The 25,210-nt window shown below is 47.2% G+C and overlaps 2 protein-coding genes and 1 long non-coding RNA gene across 5 annotated transcripts in view; 2 read left to right on the top strand and 1 right to left on the bottom strand.

The window, feature by feature from the left end:
- Positions 1-12,438, top strand: part of LOC142489083 (solute carrier family 13 member 2-like) — a 97,297-nt gene extending 84,859 nt beyond the window's left edge. The window contains exons 9-12 of the mRNA XM_075589273.1: positions 1,573-1,697; positions 8,495-8,656; positions 9,354-9,491; positions 11,133-12,438. Of these exons, the coding sequence (XP_075445388.1) occupies positions 1,573-1,697; positions 8,495-8,656; positions 9,354-9,491; positions 11,133-11,261 (554 nt within the window). The 3' untranslated portion in view covers positions 11,262-12,438. The remainder of the gene's footprint in view (positions 1-1,572; positions 1,698-8,494; positions 8,657-9,353; positions 9,492-11,132) is intronic.
- LOC142489087 (uncharacterized) lies at positions 2,773-24,390 on the bottom strand. Its single transcript, XR_012799796.1, has 3 exons — positions 23,384-24,390; positions 14,115-14,246; positions 2,773-3,268 (listed from the first exon to the last, which is right to left on the bottom strand). It is a non-coding gene; the product is annotated as an uncharacterized LOC142489087 (long non-coding RNA).
- Positions 23,594-25,210, top strand: part of LOC142489084 (solute carrier family 13 member 2-like) — a 332,402-nt gene continuing 330,785 nt past the window's right edge. For 2 of the 3 annotated variants that reach the window (XM_075589275.1, XM_075589274.1), the window contains exon 1: positions 23,597-24,363. In XM_075589275.1, the coding sequence (XP_075445390.1) occupies positions 24,217-24,363 (147 nt within the window). In that variant the 5' untranslated portion in view covers positions 23,597-24,216. Of the gene's footprint in view, positions 24,364-25,210 lie in introns of all 3 variants that reach the window. The other variant, XM_075589276.1, reaches the window with a different exon arrangement.

The following is a 25,210-nucleotide window of genomic DNA, read 5'->3' as shown; positions in this document are numbered from 1 at the left end:
TTCTTATATTTATATGTCTTCTAGCCTTAAAAGAGGAGAGATAGAGACAGAGAGGCAGCCAGAGAAATAGAGACTGTTACCATGAGAGAGCGGGCCCAAGAGACAGCCAGAGAGAAAGCAATGCCGTCAGAGAGAGCTTAAGAAGCAGCCAGAGAAAGAAGGGGGACTGCCAGAAAGAGAGAGCAAGCTTACGAGACAGCCAGAGAAAAAATGAGCGAAAAAGAGAAAGCCAGGAAGAGAGAGAGCGATTGCCAAAAGAAGAGAAATTGACAGAAACCGCTAGAGAGGCTGCGAAAGAGACAGAGGGGAAGTCTCGAGATAGGGCCACAGACAGATTTCCCGGGGCTCCTGGACTAGTTACGACCGGGGCCCTCCCCCCTACCCATGTCGGCAGTCTAACGAGCCCCCCATTTCACACCTCGCAGCCCACTCTATTTCCCCCCTCTTCCCATGTATTTCTCTCCCCTCTGTCACACTCCCTCTTCCTCACTCACCCTCTCACCCTCCCCCTCCATCAATAACCCCACTTTCACCTCAATGCCTCGCATGTATTTCTCTCCCCTGCGTCTCCCTCTTTTACTCACTCTCTCACCCCTCTCTTACACCTCTCCTCTTACTCAATCCTCCCTCCTCACTGATTCACTCCCCACCCTCACACAGTACCAAAAACCCCACCAAATACAAACAACCTTCCCACGCCCCCAAATACATACAAAAAAACCCTACCACCAAATATATACAACCCTGCCAAATACATCCAAACACCCCCCAAATACATATAAATCCTACCCCACAAGTAAATATTTAAAAAAAAACACAACCCCCACATACATATAAAAAATAACCCCCCCCAAATACATATTAAAAAAACACCCCCAGATACATATACAAAATAAAAAAAAACACCCCCAAATATAAATATGAAAAAAAATCACCACCCCCTCAAACACATATAAAATACAGACTTACCTTGGCTGTGGTGGCCTGGCTGCCGGTCCTCAAGCTGCAGCCGCTCCCCGCTCTCTCCCAGCTGCGGGTCTCCCACGCTGAGCTTCTGATGCTGGTGTGCACCGGGTCTCTCTCTCATGCCGGTGCACGCCGAAAGCTGAGACCTGCTTGCTTCTGGCGCGCACAAAAGTCAGAGAGGCCTGGCGCGTACTGACATCAGAAGCTCTGCGTGGGACAGTCAGTGAGGGAGGCCTGCAGCTGGGGGAGAGCCGGGCTCAGCAGCAACAAGAGAACCGGCAGCCGGGCCACCCTCAGCCACTGGGCCCGGGACACCTGTCCCGGCTCTCCGCCCTTTCGGCGGCCCTGTCCCCAACTACACCCCACAGATCAACTTCAAACCTGACAAGTGTCTCACATTCAATGTAGATGATTAGAAAAACTAAATTAATTATTGCCAGCCAATGATTTATATGGACACAGACCCCTTCTGGGTTTGAACAGTTTTGTGCTATTTATTTGCTGTTAAAATAGTGCAGTAATCTCTGTAATGATAACTAGAATCATAGAGCTGTTTCTTACGTTTTCCAACGATACTCAAGTGTCGTTTGTTTTTCTATTTAACAGAAGGAAAAAAGCCAAAGATTTACGTGCCGCCACCTCTGCTGGACTGGAATACTGTGAACAATAAGATGCCCTGGAACATTGTGATTCTGCTGGGAGGAGGGTTTGCTCTGGCTAAAGGAAGTGAGGTAACACATTGATGAATCCATGCTGCGACTGCAATGTACTATTGTTGTAGCACTATGAGACTGTACAGTACTTCACATTTATAAGCACAAGAAGTCCCTGCCTCAGTTCAATTTGTGGTGCCTCGGACACAGGGAGATGACTCGTTATGGTCACAATGTGTTGGTTCTGACTCTTGGATTATAGTACTCAATAGATAGCAACATAGAATGTAGAGCATGGGTCTCAAACTCAGTCCTCAAGGGCCACCAACAGGCCAGCTTTTATGGATATCCCTGCTTCAGCACAGATGGCTCAATCAGGGGCTCAGGCTTTGACTGAGCCACCTGTGCTGAAACAGGGATATCCATAGAACCTGGCCTGTTGGTGGCCCTTGAGGACTAAGTTTAAGACCCCTGATGTAGAGGCTGCAAGTGTATGACATCTACCCAGTTTCAACGCTGTTATCCCTATCAAACAGGTGTTATCAGGGGGCAAGGTGATGCTGTTTGTCTGTAACGACAATAAGGCCATTCATGACACCTCAAACTCAACCTTGTTTTGTTATATCATTATCCAGTAGTTAATGGAAAGTAATTATGATGGCATCATTAGCCAAACAGATACCAATGTAGATTAAGTATCTGGTAAGTATGAATGCACAAGGAACTGTTAATGTAAGTAAAGGAAGTCAATTACATAAATGAGTTAGTTAAATTTGTATTTTGCCTACTGCACGGGACTGCACATTTAACAACCAATTCTAATTGAGTGTTTGTAAGGAATTCTTTACAGTACAATATTTTGTACTCACTGATCTTGCATGAGCAAAACAACCCAATGTTGTCAACAACCTACATTATGTGTGCGACGTATGGATAGGGAACGAAAGAGAACTTAAGAGGTACATTTTGGCCTGGGCAAACTGGTTGGTTTTGCCTAAAAGATGGTCCACCCTCAGTACTGAATTTTGGTTGAACTGAGGAGGGGAGTGACCACTAAGAGTAAATGACTGAAGTTAAGACAGGCTGCTTTCTAAAAAAATATATATACACACACACACGAAAAGCAGCTTGCAACAGACCCCAAGGTAATAAGTACCATAATCAGCTAATTAAATATATAAAGTGCATAAGGAGCTGACGGTGCTGGGGATAATGTATAAATGTAAACGAGAAGAAGAAACAAAAGCACTCTGGTGTACAAAAAAAATATATCAAAATGTATTAATACAAGCATCACAAGAAAACACTCAAAAATGTAAACAGTCCTCAATATCCTATAGGTAAGAAATATGTAGCTGACACCTAAATACATTCACTGTATAATGAAACTCTGATAGCCAAATGCTTAAGTGATTATGCAGATATACAATATAAACTGCAGGGTGTACACACAAGGAAAAGCCCCCACGCACACATTTCGCCACCTGCTTCGTGTGGGGGCTTAAGGATAGCAACCAATTGAGATCTATTTGAAGTCACAACTCCCGCGATGCTGGAGAAGCTGAGAGCACCGAAGCAACTGTGCTGATACGTTCATTCATTGCTACTCCCCCTAGGGGGGTGATCTTAACCTTGGATCAGCTCAGTGCCTGTAAAGTGATGCAGACAAAAGTTACTTAGAATACACCACAATAATACGGACATATATTCGCAACACATTGAGTAACTGTTAGCATAGTATTCACAATATACTTGTAGCAAAAAGCCACATACAGTATCATTAGAAAAATGCTCTACTAGGACAAGAACAAAAAGGTACACAGTAAACAATTTAGGAATGATCTAACTTATATATAGTGAGTAGCATAGAGATAAAGGGCTGTATCACAATATGTTAAAGAGATAACGGTACAGATACACAGTTATGCTGATTACACCAAAATTATAACCAATATATATTGGTTTACATTTCCAAAAACCGTAATGAAAGAAAATGAGCCCCGCATGAAATATAGGCTATGCCAATTAGGTTAATAGATATTACAACATGCAAACCTAAATCACTACACAAAGCACTCATAAAAACATTTCAAAGCCCATATATTGGTTCATTCCGTTTGGTAATAGTGTACCCAATTTAATTATCCATCAGCATTCATGTTGTAAAAGTAACCTTTCCAGGTCACCGTCGCGGATTCCTAGGGACACTTGGTGGATCGCAAAAGCTTTCAAAACACTGGAATCAGAATGGTGTTGCAGTTTATTAAAGTGTCTTGCGACCGTGGTTAGTTTACGACCCACCTGCAGGTCTCGTTCAATATTTTTGATATTACGCACGTGTTCCAGGACACGAAATCTTAGTTCACGTGTCGTCATTCCTACATAAATCATAGGACATGAGCAGGTGAGGTAGGAAACTACCGCTTTAGATTTACAATTCAATTTTGATCTTATCTTATATCTAGTCTCACCCTTAGAGTCAAAAAACTCTGAGCTCTCTCTCATGTATTGGCAAGCCGAACATGAATGGCATCTCTTGACAAAAAGGTAGAAGGCCTGCTGACACTGTAGTGACTCTTCACTAATTTGTCACCCAAATCGGGTGCTCTATGGCTTACACTTAACACTCTCACCTAATACTTTTTTGAGATTTGATCTGAGGCGAGTATACTGTAGGCAATGTTTCTGTATTGCATTTTTGTATCTCCTCCAGTTTCGATCAAATGTTCCAATAAAACGTATTGTTTTATTCTCATGACTTGTAATTCTGTCCTCCCCACCGGCCATCAGAAGTGAAGTACAAGATCTTGCATGGCTGTTTATTATGCCTCTTTTGATGACTGCTTTGCTATAGCCTCGATCCTGGAATCGAGAAGCCATTTCATTAGCCCTGATGTTGAAAGTATACAACAGTTAGAACAATTCCTTTTAAGATGCAAGAATTCTCCCAGCGGTACCCCCTTGATTTGAATTGCGGGGTGCGCACTTGACGCATGGAGTATTGTATTTGTTGCTGTTGTTTTCCGATGAATATCTGTATTAATAACTTCATCTTGATCTTTAAGAATTCTTACATCCAGGAAATCAACACTTTCAGGGCTAATGGTGCTGGTCAATTTGATGTTAAATTGGTTATGGTTGAGGCTCTCAATAAACGTCATGAGAGCCAAAGATGACCCAACCCAGAGTATAAAGACATCATCTATGAACCTCAACCATAACAGGACATGTGCCAATCCAGGATTGAGATCCCCCTGGAATACAACCTCCCACTCCCAGTGCCCATGTTCCATTAGGTTGTTTGTGTCAGACCGGCCAGTCAGAGTGTTGGGAGGCTGAATGCATGCCTCTACACCCTGCAGTTTATATTGTATATCTGCATAATCACTTAAGCATTTGGCTATAAGAGTTTCATTATACAGTGGGTGTATTTAGGTGTCAGCTACAGTTGTGTGAAAAAGAAAGTACACCCTCTTTCAAATTCTATGGTTTTACATATCAGGACATAATAACAATCATCTGTTCCTTAGCAGGTCTTAAAATTAGGTAAATACAACCTCAGGTGAACAACACATGACATTTTACATTGTGTCATGATTTATTTAACAAAAATAAAGCCAAAATGGAGAAGCCATGTGTGAAAAACTAAGTACACCCTTACTGCTTCCATAGGAATTAAGATGCTAAGTAGCAGACAGGTGCTGCTAATCAAATGCCCTTGATTAATTGATCATCAGCAAGTGTGACCACCTCTATAAAAGCCCCTTGCTGGGGAAAAGCAGTCTTTCTTGTGCAGGGTACATCCTGCCTTTTTAAACCTTCACATAGGAGTGCTGTCTAAATCAGTACCAGATGCAGCAAGCTCCCATAGAGGAATTTAACCTCCTGTACACTGGATTCTATCCACTCCACTAGCTCTCTAGTCCATAAGGACAGTGACTCCGTCACTATATATATATATATATATATATATATATATATTTGGAGCTCACTTCTCTTTGCCTTCAGTGACTTCAATAGGGAATCCTCTCACACAGCTGATCGGCACTAACGTGATGACGTGTTGATGCACTGACTTCATCAGGGATGTGTCCCAGAGTGGTAACAATGTATATTTATAGCTAATGCAAAGTGTCCTGATAGGGTGAAAAAACTCAATCAACTGAATTACTAGCAGCAAAAGTTGGAGCATCCTGAATAAACATGATACAAAATGACAATAAGACCTATAATGGATTTATATAATCAAACCTTAAGTTCTGTATAAGACCGAACTATATATTTGAACAAATATACACATACACACATATAAAACATGATGTATATGGTGATACCAATGATTAAATCAGTGATAAAAATTACTATAAATGAACATATAGTCATAAATAATGAAAGATCAATTATTTGATATATGAATAATGTACAATAATAATAAAAATAAATGCCAATGAATTTCTATCAAATTGCTAGATTAACTGAAAAATATATATAAATATATATTTTATATGCGATTTACCAGATTGTAGTCCAGCAAGAAGAGACAGCACACAAGGGGTAAACTTCAGAAGTTGTATTGAAGATGTAGACACTCAGAAAACCAACGTTTCGGTTCCACGCGCTTGTATGAGTGGCAAAATGTAAACTTGCCTGTCTCCTGCATTTCCACACGCCTCCGCACGCCTGCGGAAGCGCCGTCTAAAGCCACGCTGATAGGGATAATGTTTCCCCTCAACGCGGCTTAGCGCGTCTCAGCACGGTCTTTTTGACCATGTCCGAGGCCTTAGTGTGGGTCCGGGTTGGATTGAGGAGAATAGTCATTGTACGGATGCTGAGGTTAGGGTTGGAGAAGTGCGGATTGTCGTAGTTAGCCGGGGTCAGGAGTACAGAAGAGCGGAGTCCAAAACAAGCCGGGTCAATGACAGAGAGCTGCGAACAAGAGAACAAGACAAGACTGCGAGGCTAGGAAGCAATGAACACAACGGAACATTGAATTATGCTCAGCCAATGTGCCAGTGGCACAGCTGAGCATATAAGGAGGAAGGCAACCAATGAGGCAGGAGGTGCAGAGAAGGTGCGTCCGAAGTGGTTGCTACTGTTGGCTGTTCTGTAATGCAGGACAGGTGTGGAGAGGCGTCCTGGTGATGAATGGAAGGTGCGGGTCATGTGCGCTGCATGGTGTTGATGCGTGGGCGGAGTCCAGGGCGACCGGAGGGAGCATATGGCTGCGGATGAGGCTCAGCCAATCTGTTCAAGAGATTCTAAGTGCCAGAACTGCAGCGAGAAATTTGAACGTGGAAAAGATGCACCATCTTCAGAAAAACAAACTCGAAAGTCCAGTTTTTTGGGACCAAGTTCTCATAAAAGAACGTAGCGGTCACGGCTTGGATTTCAAGCCGATATTAGCTCCAGGACATTTGGAGCTAAGTCACAGTCAAACATATTCAAGTCTTCTGGAGAGAAGTGAGCAGTGGCGTCTGGAACTTCATGCCGATTTGAGTTCCAGGACAGGGTAAGCTTCTTATTTAGGAACCCCTGCACCTAGGAAAGTCTAGTTTTGTACTCCAGACCCCCAGTAAGTGTCTTTTCTTATGTAATTCGTGTATCATTGTGTGTATGCCGTTTCCTGCGAATACATTTACAATTTATTTCACTTACATGTTTTGCTCAATGTATGATCCTGGTAAAAAGGTGTAAATGCCTGCTCTCCTGTGGCATGGGCCTCCAATACAATCCCCTTCTCGCCTTACGTCCCGGAACACCACGTGGCGGTTCCGCCACGACTAGGGAATCCTCAGCGGAATTGTCCATACTAATAGGGCAAATCCCTTACTATGGGCCAGTCCCACAATACATCCGCTACAGGGGTAGGGGAAACTAGCTGGAGCCTATGGGGAACGGATCTGGCCAAGTCCGAGGGCTTGACTAGCTCCCCGGACACTATCTCTCCCTTCGCCGGCTCCGTCAGGACTGCCACACTGTCTCTAGTCTGTCGAGGATGTCCTGAACGGCAGGAACTCCTCCTCTTGCAGCGACAACCTCAAGATGGCAGCTGCCTTACACATAATACATAATACATGTTGCTGCGCTAACCACAAGATGGGACCGACACAGCTCACTAAACACTCACACATGACAGGACCACTGTTAGGGAGGAGGCCACGCAACGGGACCACTGTCAGGGAGGAGGCAAAGGAGGGTACCCTGCTACACACACACACACACACGCACGCACGCACGCACGCACAAACACACACACACACATATAGTTGTGAGAGGATGCATATTTATATATACATGTGTGTGTATTCATTCTCACACCCCCCACCCTTCATCCTCTCTCAACCACACCCCCTCATCCTCTCTCACCCTCCCTCCCTGTCATTCTCACCCCCACAGGACAGCCAGAGAAAACACACACATACCCCAGGACAAAACAGAACAAATACACACAGGACAGACACACAGGTGCACCTCTCTGTGTTCAATGCTTTGCATGTTTTTTGGGCCAACCCCCAGGCTCCTGCTACCTCGTGATTGGCTACTGCTGTGCAATGCAGCCAATCAGGATGGAGGAAGCTGCCCAGCCGCCCTGTTCTCTCCCTTCTCAAGATCGCAGAGACGAGCGAGAGTCTGAGGTCTGTGCAAAGAACTTGTGCCCCGTTTCTGCTGCCCCAGTCTGCACATGTGCAGTATGCTATTTCCGTTTCATAGGAAGTCACAACTCAACCCATTTTACCCATTGAGATTTTCCAATGAGCTACCGTCAACTAAGACGTTTCACTTCCAAAAAATTGAGAGAGGGACCTACGGCCACCCCAACAAGCACAGACGTAAAGCCTTAATAACAATTAACTTACTTTTTTTGTCTTCTTTAGGAGTCAGGATTGTCAGTGTGGCTTGGACAAAAGTTGACCCCATTGGAGAGCATCCCCCCACCAGCTATTGCCCTAATCCTATGTCTTCTGATTGCTACATTCACTGAATGCACTAGCAATGTGGCCACCACTACACTGTTTCTGCCCATCCTGGCATCCATGGTAAGGCATAGGTCAAACGATGTAGAACCACACAGTCAACATACTGTACGTGGGGACTTTAGCCTGCCATGTGCCCTATTTTGGGAGCCCTCTGTCCACTATTTACCCACAAATACAGTTAATTATGGAACCATGAGCCACTAAGGGAAAGGGATGGGAAAGATCAGGGTGTCTTCCAGATAATAAGAAGAGTTGGTTAGTTTACCCTACTGAGCCTAGGAAACATTGTTAGAGGGTTAGTTGTTGTTGTTTTTTTTAAATTTAACAATGGTGCTTAATATTACAAGTGCCAAAGAATAGAATTGTAGATTAATATTTCCAAAAAACATACAAATAACACAGGATTTCATATTAAATATGTTATTGGGATGAAAGTTAAATGTAAGGCAATTACTTAAAGAAATGTAAAACCTTGAAGTAAAAACCACAGAGAACATAGCATTATATGGCTGGAGTAGCTGAAGGTTTCTTGTTCTGGGGAGACTGACTATTTTAGGAATTGTGTTTTAATTAGAATGTATTTACATATTTAGTATCATGTCTTTGCCCCAGCAGGCATTAATGTGATATTACCCATAATCTCAACCAGTAGTGAAAGTAGATTTTTGAAGATTTGACTGATAATATTGTCTACAGTTTAATGGTAACTGAGTAAAAGAAAATAATGTGGTATTTTTTTTTTTTTTTACTCCTCCAGGCAAAGGCTATCCATCTGAACCCATTGTATATCATGCTTCCATGCACACTTTCTGCCTCACTGGCATTCATGCTTCCAGTGGCAACCCCACCCAATGCCATAGCCTTCTCTTATGGGCAGCTCAAGGTTGTTGACATGGTAAGCATCTCTCCATTGCTTTAGTGACACTTTCCCTGTCCCAGTCCTGGTTTGGCTGAAGATGGAAAGGTCTTGTGAGGCTTTTCAACTCTTCAGACAAACAACCCTTTTATCAACTTCATGCCACAGTTAGGTTATATTAAACACACTTTTCTGTGTTTCCATTGTTAGTGTAGGTTGTGGGCAATTTAATTTAGTACATTTTCCACTTCTCTTTCCAAATGTCTCACAAAGTCCTCCCTATTAGATCTTGTGAATAATCTTTCCCCAACCTGTGAAACAAAATAAGTGACAATTAACAGGCTACCATCAAATCAGGTTAAGAAGGAAAATATGTATTCCTGATTAAAGCCAACTATGTGACTCATTTCTTAATGGCAGTATTAGAAAATACCTAGTTAGGAGTATGCACACCATGTTTTATTCACATGTTCTTATCGAAATGGCAGCATTTTGATGCTCCTATGTTTGCAGGGGCTTTCTAGGGGGTACCCCAAAGTACTAAACACATTAAATAAAGTCAGCAATAGCTCATATCCAACTGCATCATTAGTCAAATATTTGTGTCATATCTTCAGCAGGAAGATGTAAGGCCATGTTTCCTAAGCAGAGCTACTCCATAAAGCTTCCAGCATAGCTTAGTAAATATGGCCCTTTATGGTCCAATCCCTTACAGTAAATGGGGCAGTAAGGTGTCTTCCAGCAAGGTATCTAAAATAGTAGAATTTTATAGTAAATATGACCCGTAATGTTGGAATGATGTGATATATACTCATTATAATTCATTCCTCAATGTCTGCTGCTTGCATTAAACAATACCAAAATATTACACATCATACTCCAAAAGATTAGCCAATTAATACACCATATTAGGTCTGACATTTCAGTCACTTAAATTTGTACTGTTTGGGCAACATATAAGCAATCATGGCTTGGTTTACATAACCTAAACATCATGTATGTTCTGTTTAGTTAATCTTCTAATTTAATATTTTTAAATGATGTCTGATGTATTCAGAGTCTCTATTGCATTTATATTGTACCAGCTATATTGTAGGCTTTTATTGAAGCAGAAGGAATGTATGGTCATTATTATTTTTTAAAAAGTGACTAATTATGTAAAAGGTATAGTAGACACTGTATTTATTGTCTATATCAATGGTTCAGCGCTGTCAAAGATCCAGAATACATTTCTTGACTGCATTGATCTTATGGTTGATGCAGACACCTGTCTCTTAATAACCTAAGCAACGCCAGTAATTTCTATTGGATTAGAACACTTACAAACTGGGTAGTGTCTGAGGCTTTTAAATGTGAAGGGTGTTCCCATTAACAACTTTACTGTTTACATCAACCACACCAACACTTAAAAATCTATACAGGAAGGACCTGTCCAGGTAAGAAAGAGCTAGGTGACAGCACTACTAGTGGTACACTGCAGTACTGCTCCATGTATACAAATCTTACTCGCCTTTAAGACACAATGTTCAGTCAGTTATATTTAAAGCAGATATACATATATATATACACTCAAATGATTAATGCAATTGGCATTGTACATCTTACATTACATAAATATTGATACACCACCGATGTTTTAATGTTGAAGCAGTTTATGATCCTTTTGTTTCCTCTCTATAGGCAAAAGCAGGATTCCTGCTGAATATCCTAGGAGTACTAACTATCACATTGGCCATTAACAGCTGGGGATTTTACATGTTTAACTTGGGCACATTTCCTTCCTGGGCAAATACCACCAGTCTACCTTAACATTCCTTGAACTTTGAGTGGATGGACAAGCATTCAATAAACTCAGGTAGTTGCCAAGGAAACTGGGAAGTGCAATAATGTGGTGGATTTGCCATCTGGACTTTTTTTTTTTATCTTTGAAGACACACATCTCACACCTGATTGGCAACGATTGAGAAATGTTTCAAGACCAATTGGAATTTGCTGTTCTTGCATACAATGATCAAGCATTTCATCTCACCAAGGCTCATTCGAAGCAGTCTCCATTCTAACATCACAACTTCCTTTGTTAGAACACAACTTCTTCATAGTGTTCAGTCAGCAGATGGAGTGCTCATTACTGTGTCTGAGAATGATCCAGAGAATATTACCCCATCATGCAAGAGTACAAATTCATGTCTTATTACACTTTGGGTGCAGCACAAAGATATTGTTATTTGTATATTTATATAAAATGTCAACGACAGGTTGGTAGTTTGCATATCACCTTCAGCAACCCCAGCTCAGAATCTCTGGAAGAAAATTTGTGGCAGCCTATGAATCTTCAGTTATATTGTTACTGTGCATACTGCAATCAGCGATGTAACAATGTTGTTCAGGTATTCAACCGAATATTAAACTTTTATTAACCAGCATGTCCATTTATTTCACACTGTAAGGAACTCTTGCCTTTTAAATTCTGAGGCAGTCTCAGAGTAAATGCCCCAACATGGCCTCAACATTTCTGTGAAATTCTTAATGGCCCATCGGATTAACACAGCAGGGGTCCCTGCGGTCCCATTCAGTTAGAATGGGACTGCAGGGATCCCCCGCTGTGCTAATCCGATGGGCCATTAAGAATCTCACAGAAATGTTGATGCAATGTTGAGGCATTTATTGTGAGACTGCCCCAGAATAACCCAGAATTTCCCAGGTAAGTGTTCTAATACTTGTGGCTGCATCTGTATAACACAATTCTATTTTTTTTCCCAACCAAATGATCTGTGAGTATATCTAAAAGTTATTACAAAAAAAAAAAAAAATATCTTCAAAAATAATGTTCTATTTGAAAATGTTCCAATGTTTTTCTATGTAGTAACAAAGGAGGGAGTAGCTGGTATGATACCTTTTATTGGACCTATAAGAACTGTAGATGTTTTCTAGAATCTTATTCTGTCGAGCTTCTCTGATGTACTGCATAATAAAATATATTAAAATATCCTGACATTTCACTTTATTCATTCATTCCTTTAAAAGTCAATCTCTGTTTAAGCTTCCTGCCTTCTCTTTGGTTACCATTATACCTTCTGGATTATATTTTTTGTGTAACAATTTTTGTTTGCGGTGCAATTTATTCCCAATACATTTCCCTTTGTGAGCAGTTTCTTCGTACATTACGGAGCTGTCCATATGGAGTGTTGCTAATCTAATTTTTATTATGGCAGCTAGATTTTAGGATATAATTATTACTGTCTACTTCTTGAAAGAAAGTTTTTGTAGCACCCGAGGAGTCAGCGGCGGTGTCTCATAGGATTCCTTATAGAGCCCAGAATTACATGTTTGTGAGTGCAATGTTACTTTTCATTTTTTTACAGGTAAAAAAGAAATCCACTATTTTTGCTCTCTGTACTTTTCCCTATAAGTATATAAAGTACATTTTTTAGGAGATTGAAAACAGTATAATATATGTGAGTGTATAGAATATACAAATGCCAAGTTTGTGATCCTAAAATTACTACACTAAATACTATTTGTGATGTTTGTTTCATACACACCCCTAAATGCTGAGATTTATATGTGAGACTATGTGGATAGCCTTTTCTGGAGAAGCACATCTCAAGGCTGCAGACCAAGCAAAATCTTACGTGTGTGTGTGTTTTTTTTTTTTAATAAGTTAGTTCTGTACTACACTATGAGAAAATACTTGTAGCATTTTTTTAAACAACAACTCTGAATGACTTGTTTAATGTATTATAATGTAACAAGCATTTTTTGTTTCTATAGCAACCATTCACAAAGTCACATCCCCTTCCTCTTCTGAAACAGACTCTGGCACACCCCTTTTTGAGCCCTAACCTCTCTCTGGCAGTGCACCAATTGTATATAGTGACTGCCTGGTCACATGATCTTCCCCACATAACTTTGCATCTTTTGTCCTCTTCTGCTGCACTGACAGCCATTTTGTTAACCCCCGAGCCGACCCTTCACCGATTGATCACAGGAGAACGGATTGATTGGCAACTTAGCTAATTACTTATTGTGTGGATTGCATTGATGCACATATTAAAGGGGGTGGGGGGAGCTGGAAATAAAATAAAAAAATGGCAGCTTTAAGGCAGTGGTTCAAAACGTTTTTGAGCAGAGGCACCCCTGCTCTTCAGACCTCACTCATCCCTTCCTTGCATGCATGCATACACATTCACGCTCCTTTTCACAAGCACAGTCAACATATTCAGCCGCCCTCTTCTTATACACTCCACATTCACCCTCACACATCATACTAACCCTCTTATTCAACACACTCCACATGTATCCTACCCTTCTCATGCCGCACAGTCACCCCATTTCTTAATCAGAAGCACCACTCAGGCCCTTCTCTTGATTACACATACTTTTCCCCATCCCACGAAAAGCACTAGCCTTCCTCCCCATCCCCACACAATCTCTCACCCCCCACCTCACACACAGACACAAAGCCACCACACTGTCCTCCCCAGACAAAGTGCCTTCCAACTTTCCTCACACCATCCCACACGCCACAAAACAGGTCAGCTGCTCAGTGGGCGACTCCTGCACTGCCTGGAGATGAAGAGACCTCTCTTTCGGGAGCGGGGCAAGTTCCTGCTGAGCCGTTTGCAATTAATTTTTATGTATATTTTTCATATCAATACTCACTATTTTTGCATTCTTTTTTTCTCACTTGAGTCCTAAGAGGATGCCAGCCAGCTTCGCAGCAACAGAAATGCAGCTAAAACACGGTAATACACACTATGACCAGCAGGGAGTGCTGTTAGAGCTGTGTGAAAACTGTTGGCAAAACATTATATAATCTCTGTAAAACTGATGTTAATATACTCAAATGGGTCTATATCAGTGCTTTTCAACCTTCTTTGCGTTAAGGAAACCTTTGTGAATTTCTGAGGAACCCCCAACCCTCTCTATGAGCGAGTCCGAGATCAGATCCGATGTATTATAAATTCTTCTGTATTTGGTACAATTTTAAAATGACCTGAAAATTACAGGGAACCCTTTAGGGACGCCTGGGGAACCCTGATTGAAAAAACACTGTTCTATATAGAAAGTGCCATAAAACCCCTCAGTGCCGAAAGGATTTGTAAGAGATTTTCCGGTGTGCAACTTATGTTGTAGGCCCTGCAGCCAGACCGTGCAGTGAAGCACTAGCCCACAGCTGCACGCGTAGGGGCCACAACTCTCCGTGCCAAGTGCCTGCTCCAGCATGGTGGTCCCTGGAGTAATCACTGTGGAGGACACGGTGTCAGGGGGTTGACTGTCTGTGCTGATGACCAGTGTTCTGGTAGCTGGGCCGCCGACAGGGGAGGAAAGCCGGGACAATTGTTTCTGACCTCTGGCTGGGCTTCAGCTGCCCCGGGGCCAGCAGCTCCGTGTATGGGTACTGGGCCCCAGCTTTTTCCTCCCTCCACCCACTTGCAGCAGGCCTCTCTCTCCTGCTACTGTTGCGGGCAGCCTCCTGTGTAGGCCCCGTCCCCAAAGTTCGGAGGCTTGAAGGCAGGGACAGAAGGTGCGTGCGCGTGATGTGCAGGGGAGGAGGTGATGTGAGATGCAAGGGGGGAAGGGGATGTGAGATGCAAGGGGGGGGGGGGGGTGATGTGAGATGCAGGGGGAGGGTGATGTGAGATGCAGGGGGGGATGTGTGTGGTATTATGTGTGTGATGTGAAGGAGGTATATTATGTGTGTGGGTGAGGGAGAGGTGAGAGGTGGGGGAGAGATGAGGTTGTGAGAAATAGAGGGGGAGTCTTGCAAAGGCCGCCGACACTGGGGGTGGGGCTGTGGAAACTTGTAATGAGATGATGATAATGAAGGGTGGGAATTAGATGACGATTAGATGATGGGGAATGAGATGATGATGATGGGGAGAGTATTTTATATCAATTGGGGGTGGGTGTATTTTTATATCAATTGGGGGTGGGTGTATTTTTTTTTATGTATTGGGGGTTGTATTTGTTATTTTGCACCATTTCATATTCTATTCCATAAAAATGCTGGTAGGGCGGTCAATCCCCAAACCCCTCCCCAGATTTTTTTTTTTACAAAATAGAATATGAAATGGGGCAAACTGGTGCATACTTGGAGTGAAATTTAAAAAAAAATAAATTACATAACGGTCTGATCATTGATAAATAACATACCTCTCCACCGACTTTGAGCGTGTTGCATCTTTCACCATTGTGCCCAGTATTTTTGGAGAAAGCACCTGGGAACCCTATTGGGGTGTGGGGGTTATTGTGCCTGGATAGGTAGTCGTAATTGTATCTGGGGGTGGATGTATCTGGTGGGGGGGGGGGGGGGTGAATGTGTCTGGTGAGGGGGTATTTGCATCTGGGGAGGTGTGTAGGGGTGTTTGTATCTGAGGAGAGTAGTGGTGTCTGTATCTGAGGGGGGTGTAGTGGTGTTTGTATTTGTGTGGGGTAGTTTTGTATTGGGTGGGGGTATTGTGTGTGGCCTGGGGAGGATGGGGATTGAATGAGAAATTGAGTGATAGCAGAAGAGGGGATCGAGATAGGAGAGGGGGTGTAAGAGAGATAGTGGGAGAGGGGGTAAGAGTGAGAGACAGAGGGGAGAGAGAAATACAGGTGTGAAAGGGAAGGGAGTGTGGTGCTGACACAAGGGGCAGTGGATATTCACAGTTGAGTGCAAATAGCCGCACGGCTATTTACAGTTGAGTGCAAATAGCCGCACGGCTATTCACAGTTGAGTGCAAATAGCCGCACGGCTATTCACAGTTGAGTGCAAATAGCTGCACGGCTATTCGCACTCAGTAGGAAATAAAATGGAAAAAAATAAACATCCCAGCCAGGAATCGAACCCTGGTCAACTCTGTTAATGGCATGGAGCATAACCACTGAGCTATAAGACTTTCTGATGCTTTTGTAGTGAATAAAGGCATAGCAACCCATTGACATTACAGTGTTCAGAGCAGCTCGGCTATTCGCACTCAGTTAAGTTGAGTGCAAATAGCCGCACGGCTATTCGCACTCTAGGAAATAAAATGGAAAAAAATAAACATCCCAGCCAGGACTGGAACCCTGGTCCCCTCTGACTTTCTGATGCTTTTGTAGTGAATAAAGGCATAGCAACCCATTGACATTACAGTGTTCAGAGCAGCTCGGCTATTCACACTCAGTTAAGTTGAGTGCAAATAGCCGCACGGCTATTCGCACTCTAGGAAATAAAATGGAAAAAAATAAACATCCCAGCCAGGACTGGAACCCTGGTTCACTCTGTTAATGGCCTTGAGCATTAGCACTGAGCTATAAGACTTTCTGATGCTTTGTAGTAAATAAAGGCATAGAAGCCTATTGACATTACAGTGTTCATAGCAGCTCGGCTATTCGCACTCAGTTAAGTTGAGTGCAAATAGCCGCACGGATATTCGCACTCAGAAGGAAATAAAATGAAAAAAAAAAAAAGACACAACACTCTCCTATTGACATTCTATACCCCCTGCATCTGTAATCAGCGCGGCTTTAGGCTGAGTCCCCAGTCAGCACTGCGGCACGGGCCCGGCGGCGCATGCACAGCGCTAGACCGCGATCTGCGGTCTGAGGGGAGAGAGAACGTTTTTCGATGGGAGGGGGCGTGGCGGTAGGTTTGCGGGGGCATGACCATGACGTCCTGCGGCTGGTTCGCCCTCATTGGCTGAACTGCCAGCAGGGGCGTGGCCACGCCTCCGTCACAAATGCCAATCTCAAACTCCCCTGCCTGCCTGAAAACCTGTCACGCACCGCTGGGGAAAGGTGCACGACAAGGTAGGGACTGGGACCGGAGGAACTGGGTGGGCGGGGCTTGATTACACAGGCGTGCGCTGTAGTAGTTAGTGGGACTGCAGCCTTAGGAGCCGCTTCCGCATGCGTGCGGAGGCGTGTGGAAATGCAGGCGACAGGCAAGTTTAAATATACGCGCTGAGGGGAGCGGAGGAGCGGTCACGTGACAGCAAACATCCAATGGAGATGAGGGACTAGCCCCGCCTCCGCCCCGCCCCCAAAGCGCGCTCACTGACTCACCTGTCAGGCCACAAAAAAGCACCAGCTTCTGCAGGCGAGGCAGAGCAGGAGCGCGGCCCGAGGCACCATGCCCGAGTCCTTAGGCCTCGGGCATGGTCATCGCTTAGGCGCTGACCTGTGCTGAGGCGCGCTGCTGCTCGGCACTGAGTGAGAGCGGCAGTGAGAGCGGCTTTGAGCAGGGGCTGGCGCACGCTTCCGCATGCCTGCGGAAGCGTGTCTTAAGAAATCTTTAGTTTCTTAGCTTGCCGGAGCGCAGGGCCGGTCACGTCATTGGTTCGCCCAATGATTGCGAACCAGCTCCGTGACGTCACTGGCCCGCCCCCAGACACGCCCACGGATGGCGTGTGCTCTAAGGCCAGGGAGAGCACCGCTTTCCCTCAGCGTCAGCGCGCCTACGCACGGCTTCAGTCTCTATGGACTAATCCTTAGGCTGCGGCCTGAGAGGGAGCGTGGCGTCCTGCTCGGCCGTGCAATTTGTGGCTAGGTGCACGCTCATCTGGGGGCGCGGCCACAACGGCACTGAGCTGGTTCGCCCTCATTAGGTGAACCGCTTACGTGACGCGCTTGGAGGCGGCAAATTCAATTTTGCTTGCTCTGCAAGCGTCTCAAGCCCTGATGCTCACCCTGGCCAGACACATAAGGCCTCGGCCAGGGTTCCTGCTAGCGGGCGGAGGCGCCGTCCGGGGGTGCGTCGGGGGCGGGCAAGTGACGTCACGGAGCTGGTTCGCCCTCATTCGGCGAACCGCTCACGTGACCGGCCCTGTGCGCCTGCAAGCGGGGAAATGTAAAATATCCCTAAGACCTATGCTTCCGCAAGCGCGCAGAAGCGTAGGCGAGCCCCTTCTAAAGCCGATCTCATTGCGGCTGTAGGGGCTCAGTGCTGAGCGGAAGCGCTGCTCCGCCCGCAAGCACTAAACATGGACGCAGCCTTATGCATAATGATGTATTCCAATTATAAACTGGGTTACGATATATGTGCTGTACACCATTGATTTTAATCAGGGCCGCCAACAGCGGGGGAGAAAGGGTACTGGCGTCCGTGGCCCTGTGGGACAGGGGGAGCCGGCCGGCCGGGCGCCTGTTAATTAAAAAAAATAAGAAATCGCTGCAAAAAAAATCGCGGTGTCTCCCTGTGGTAGCGCCGGAAGTAGTCTGGGTTAAGCTTCCGGCACGCCGGCGTCAGAGGGAGCCCCGTTTCGCGTGGGACCTGCATCGCGAGACAGGTGCTTCATGGCCGGTGTCAACTGCTGTGACCCCCCCCCATCGGGCCAGCATCAGCCCCACCCCCGCAGCACAATGGTGCGCGCGTGAGCAGTGGCGTGATGCCTGCAGCGGGCCTGGCGGCAACTGCTATGACCAGCCGCTGGGCCCCCCCGCTGCACCGCCACACCCCCCCCTCTGCACCGCCACCCCTCCCCCGCATGACAGGGCTGTCCCGTCACCCCCCGCAGCCGCTAGACAACCCACGCAGCCGTGGGAAACCCCCATACCGCCGTCCCCCGCAGCATTGTTCCCCCACCCCCAGTACCTCCGCCACCACCCGCAAGAACCCTCATGCCGAATCCCCTCCCCCCCCCACTGCTGGTAAGTCTGATTTTTGGGGGTGTTTGGGTTATTTTTTTTATATTTATTTTATTGCAGATATTTTTTTATATTATTACACATTCCTAGTGAGAGAGACAGATGGATATTGCGGGTGGTGGCGGTGGTACTGGGGGTGGGGGAACAATGCTGCGGGTGGGGGGGGGGCGGCGGCAGTACGGGGGTTTCCCGCGGCTGCGTGGGCTGTCTAGCTTCTGCGGTGGGTGGCGGGACAGCCCTGTCATGCGGGGGGAGGGGTGGCGGTGCAGAGGGGGGTGTGTGGCAGTGCAGCAGGGGGCCCGGCGGCTGGTCACAGCAGTTGCCGCCAGGTCCGCTGCAGGCACCACGCCACTGCTCACGCGCGCAGCAGTGTGCTGCGGGGCTGGGACCGATGCTGGCCGATGGGGGGGGGTCACAGCAGTTGACACCGGCCATGAAGCACCTGTCTCGCGATGCAGGTCCCACGCGAAACGGGCTCCCTCTGACGCCGGCGTGCCGGAAGCTTAACCCAGACTACTTCCGGCGCTACCACAGAGAGACACCGCGATTTTTTTTGCAGCGATTTCTTATTTTTTTTTCATTAACAGGCGCCCGGCCGCGCGGGGGGCCCGGGCGGCCGGGTCCCCTGGTCCACGGGGCCAGGACGCCAGTACCCTTTCTCCTCCGCTGTTGGCGGCCCTGATTAAGATCAATGGTGTACAGCACATATATCGTAACCCAGTTTATAATTGGTATACATCATTATGCATAAGGCCGCGTCCATGTTTAGTGCTTGGGTGCGGAGGCGCGCTTCTGCTCGGCACTGAGCCCCTACAGCCGCAATGAGAGCGGCTTTAGTAGGGGCTCGCCTACGCTTCCGCGCGCTTGCGGAAGCGTATGTCTTAGGGAAATTTTACATTTCCCCGCTTGCCGGTGCGCAGGTCCGGTCACGTGAGCGGTTCGCCGAATGAGGGCGAACCAGCTCCGTGACGTCACTTGCCCGCCCGCCGACACGCCCCCGACGCACCCCCGGACGGAGCGCTGTCTAAGGCCAGGGAAAGCACCCGCTTTCCCTGAGCCGCACGCCAGCAGGAACCCTGGCCGAGGCCTTATGTTTCTGGCCAGGGTGAGCATCGGGGCTTGAGACGCTTGCAGAGCAAGCAAAATTGAATTTGCCGCTTATAAGCGTGTCACGTAAGCGGTTCACCTAATGAGGGCGAACCAGCTCAGTGCCGTTGTGGCCGCGCCCACAGATGAGCGTGCACCTAGCCACAAATTGCACGGCCGAGCAGGGCGCAGCGCTCGTGTGCCAGCACGCCACGCTCCCTCTCAGGCCGCAGCCTAAGGCTTAGTCCATAGAGACTGAAGCCGTGCGGAGGCGCGCTGAGGCTGAGTTTCCCTGGCCTTAGAGTGCGCGCCGTCCGTGGGCGTGTCTGGGGGCGGGCCAGTGACGTCACGGAGCTGGCTCGCCCTCATTTGGTGAACCGCTCACGTGACCGGTCCTGCGCTCCGGCAAGCTAAGAAACAAAAGATTTCTTAAGACACGCTTCCGCAGGCATGCGGGAAGCGTGCGCGAGCCCCTGCTAAAGCCACTCTCATTGCGGCTGCAGGGGCTCAGTGCCGAGCAGCAGAGCGCCTCAGCACGGTCAGTGCCTAAGCGATGACCATGCCCGAGGCCTAAGGACTCGGGCATAGTGCCTCGGGCCGCGCTCCTGCTCTGCCTCGCCTGCAGAAGCTGGTGCTTTTTTGTGGCCTGACAGGTGAGGCAGTGAGCGCGCTTTGAGGGCGGGGCAAAGGTGTGGCGGAGGTGGGGCTAGTCCCTCATCCCCATTGGATGTTTGCTGTCACGTGACCGCTCCTCCGCTCCCCTCAGCGCGTATATTTAAACTTGCCTGTCGCCTGCATTTCCACACGCCTCCGCACGCATGCGGAAGCGGCTGCTAAGGCTGCGGTCCCACTAACTATTACAGCGCACGCCTGTGCGATCAAGCCCCGCCCACCCAGTTCCTCCGGTCCCAGTCCCTACCTTGTCGCGCACCTTTCCCCAGCGGTGCGTGACAGGTTTTCAGGCAGGCAGGGGAGTTTGAGATTGCATTTGTGACGGAGGCGTGGCCACACCCCCGCCGGCGGTTCAGCCAATGAGGGCGAACCAGCCGCGGGACGTCATGGCCACAACCCTCCTGTCGCAAACTTTTTCTCTCCCCTCAGAACGCAGATCGCGGACTAGCGCTGTGCATGCGCCGCCCCCCCGCCGGGCGCGTGCCACAGTGCTGACTGGGGACTCAGCCTAAAGCCGCGCTGATTACAGATGCAGGGGGTATAGAATGTCAATAGGAGAGTGTTCTGTCTTTTTTTTCCCATTTTATTTCCTACTGAGTGCGAATAGCCGTGCGGCTATGAACACTGTAATGTCAGTAGGTTTCTATGCCTTTATTCACTACAAAGCATCAGAAAGTCTTATAGCTCAGTGGTAATGCTCCAGGCCATTAACATAGTGGACCAGGGTTTGATTCCTGGCTGGGATGTTTATTTTTTTTCATTTTATTTTCTACTGAGTGCGAATAGCCGTGCGGCTATTTGCACTCAACTGTGAATATCCACTGCCGACACAGGGTGCAGCACCAACACTAGTGGGGGGTGAGGAGGTGCAGGCAAAGCTCTAGTCCAATACATGGGGCATGCATGAGGTGTCAGCGTGTGTACACGGGGCATGCATGAATGGATGTCTTTATTTATATAGCGCCATTAATGTACATAGCCATTAATGTATAGCGCTTCACAGCAGTAATAGTTACAATCATATAAATAATAAGATATAAATAACACAAAGGGAAGAAGTGCTTCAGACTTAAAAGTAACATTTAGAAAAAGGAGTCCCTGCTCCAAAGAGCTTACAATCTAATTGGTAAGTAGGAAGAACGTTCAGAAACAGTAGGAGGGCGTTCTGGTAAGTGCGTCTGCAAGGGGCCAAGGTTAATGTGTGAGATGTTAATTATCAGCCATCGAGCTACTCATATGCTTCCTTAAGCAGGTGTGTTTTAAGGTGGGTCTTAAAGGTGTATAGAGAGGATGCCAGTTGGATATTGAGGGGAAGAGAATGCCAGAGGTGTGGGCAATGAAAAGGAAGGATCCAGCGCTCCATGGATTTTGCAAAAATATCAATGTTATTGCGCCATACACAACGACCGTTTCGACCTTAGTAGGTCTTTTTCACGTTAAAAGGCACGCCTTTTCACTTGAAAAAGACCTACTAAGGTCGAAACGGTCGTTGTGTATGGCGCAATAACATTTGATATTTTTGCAAAATCCGTGGAGCGCTGGATCCTTCCTTTTCATAGTCCAAGTGGATGTTTTCACAGGTATCCTTGAACCAGCAGTACCGTAATACTTTTTGTTTATACATTTAATGGTGTGCAGCACATTACTGTTTATTTTGAGAGGTGTGGGGCAGTCAGTGAAAAAGGTTTAAGGCGGGAGAGGGCTTTAGATATAAAGGGGACAGAGAGAAGACATCTTGAGCCGAAGGCAAGAGTCGGGATGGTGCATAGCGAGAAATTAGGGATGAGATGTAAGGAGGGGCAGAAGAGTGTAAAGCTTTAAAAGTGAGGAGGAGAATTGAGTGTGAGATGCGGGATTTGATCGGAAGCCAGGAGAGGGATTTCAGGAGGGGAGATGCTGAGATAGATCTAGGAAAGAGTAGAGTGATTCTGGCAGCAGCGTTTAGGATAGATTGTAGGGGAGACAGGTGACATGCGTGAGGTGTCTGCGTGTACTGTACATGGGACATGCGTGAGGTGTCTGCGTGTACATGGGGCATGCGTGAGGTGTCTGCGTGTACTGTACATGGGGCATGATGAGGTGTCTGCGTGTGCATGGGGCATGATGAGGTGTCTGCGTGTACATGGGGGATCTGTGTGTGTACATGGGGCATGCATGAGGTGCCTGTGTGTCTACATATGGCATGCATGAGGTGTGTGTTTGTGTACATAAGGCATGCATGCGGTGTCTGTGTGTACATATGGCATACCTGATGTGTCTGTGTGTACATATGGCATACCTGAGGTGTTTGTGTGTACATATGGCATACATGAGGTGTCTGTGTGTACATGGGGCATGCATGAGGTATCTGTGTGTACATGGGGCATGCATGAGGTATCTGTGTGTACATGGGGCATGCATGAGGTATCTGTGTGTACATGGGGCATGCATGAGGTGTCTGTGTGTACATGGGGCATGCATGAGGTGTCTGTGTGTATATGGGGCACGCATAAGGTCTCTGTGTGTACATGGGGCATGTATGAGGTGTCTGTGTGTACATGGGGCATGATGAGGGAACTTACCCTAGCACTAGAAAACAATAAAGGTTGTCCTTATTACCAGCCATAATAGCTGAGATACCTCCCTCAAACACTCCGGATGCTCAGTTGATCCTTTTAGATGCTAAAATGGGGTCTGGCTACAGCCTGGTGGATCCCACCTTCTATACCCAGGGGGTGTGGCCAATATTCTACCTCAGGATCTGGGCCGAATATCTGTTGCAACTGAATCACACCTGTCATGTGACCCAACTGTCAGTTTCTAGATCTAAAGCAGTTAACTCTAACTGTTAAACATTTTAAATACTAAACAGACATATATGCAGGCCCTGCTAAGACTGAACTCCTGTACTGACTAGTGGTTTCTAGCCGGGTGCTACATATATTACTTCCAAAATTGTTCTGCTAGAAGGGCACAGTGGCCATCACACTTTATTTATCCAGGAGCAATCATTACTATGCACTAAAATGACCACCACCTTAAGGAGTATTTAGCAGACAAATATACTCCTGGATGTTTAGCCCCTTCAGTTTCAGAGGGGGCGGTGATGCAGCACTGAAGGTTGTTAAGTATTAAGGTGCAGTATAATGTTTATAGAGTCAACTATAAAACAAATACATGGCAGTTGGGCATACAACACTGCAATCTATGTATGTGCCATTGAGACATACTGTACGACACGGAAAGAGTTAAGTCTCTTCTGAGTTTACTTATTATCGGCGGGGTTGTGATTTATTCTTCCTTGTGTCTCTCCTTCCTTGCTGGCACATCAGCTGTAAAAGAAAAATCTAAAACACCCACAGTTACCTAGGTGGCTGTATAATTGCTCCTCAGCACTTATATACATTCATAAAAGATGGAAAACTCTCCTTCGCTAGTAAGACAGCACTGTGAATGCAGGATGGGTTACCTTTGGAAATGGCTCTGGACAAACAGGAAACCTCTTATCATCTTTCTGACTCCTCTATGCTTTCTACTACTGCCACTGCTAGTGCCCACCAAGGTAGGTACTTCTGCAGGGAGCTGGCATTATTATATGGAGGTGGGAAGTTTAAAAGCAGGTGCTATATGTGCAGATTTCTGCCGGGGTGGGGATAGGAGGGGGGGGATTGGAGGGGAGGAGGGGGGGGATTGGAGGGGAGGAGGGGGGGGGATTGGAGGGGGGGGATTGGAGGGGAGGAGGGGGGGATTGGAGGGGAGGAGGGGGGGATTGGAGGGGAGGAGGGGGGATTGGAGGGGGGATTGGAGGGGAGGAGGGGGGGGGATTGGAGGGGAGGAGGGGGGGGGATGGAGGGGAGGAGGGGGGGGGATAGGAGGGGAGGAGGGGGGGGATAGGAGGGGAGGAGGGGGGGGATAGGAGGGGAGGAGGAGGGGGGATTGGAGGGGGGGAGGGGGGAATAGGAGGGGGGGGATTGGAGGGGAGATGGGGGGGATAGGAGGGGGGGATTGGAGGGGAGATGGAGGGGAGGAGGGGGGGATTGGAGGGGGGGATTGGAGGGGGGGATTGGAGGGGGGGAGGAGGGGGGGGATTGGAGGGGAGGGGGGGATTGGAGGGGAGGGGGGGGGGATTGGAGGGGAGGAGGGGGGGGATTGGAGGGGAGGAGGGGGGGGGGATTGGAGGGGAGGAGGGGGGGGGGATTGGAGGGGAGGAGGGGGGGGGGATTGGAGGGGAGGAGGGGGGGGGGATTGGAGGGAGGAGGGGGGGGGGGATTGGAGGGGAGGAGGGGGGGGGGATTGGAGGGGAGGAGGGGGGGGGGATTGGAGGGAGGAGGGGGGGGGGATTGGAGGGGAGGAGGGGGGGGGGATTGGAGGGGAGGAGGGGGGGGGATTGGAGGGGAGGAGGGGGGGGG

This window comes from Ascaphus truei, chromosome 3, assembly GCF_040206685.1.
Source record: "Ascaphus truei isolate aAscTru1 chromosome 3, aAscTru1.hap1, whole genome shotgun sequence".
In the NCBI taxonomy this organism is placed as follows: domain Eukaryota; kingdom Metazoa; phylum Chordata; class Amphibia; order Anura; family Ascaphidae; genus Ascaphus; species Ascaphus truei.
The sequence above is the reverse complement of the archived record's forward strand: the minus strand, read 5'-3'. Positions and strand labels throughout refer to the sequence as shown.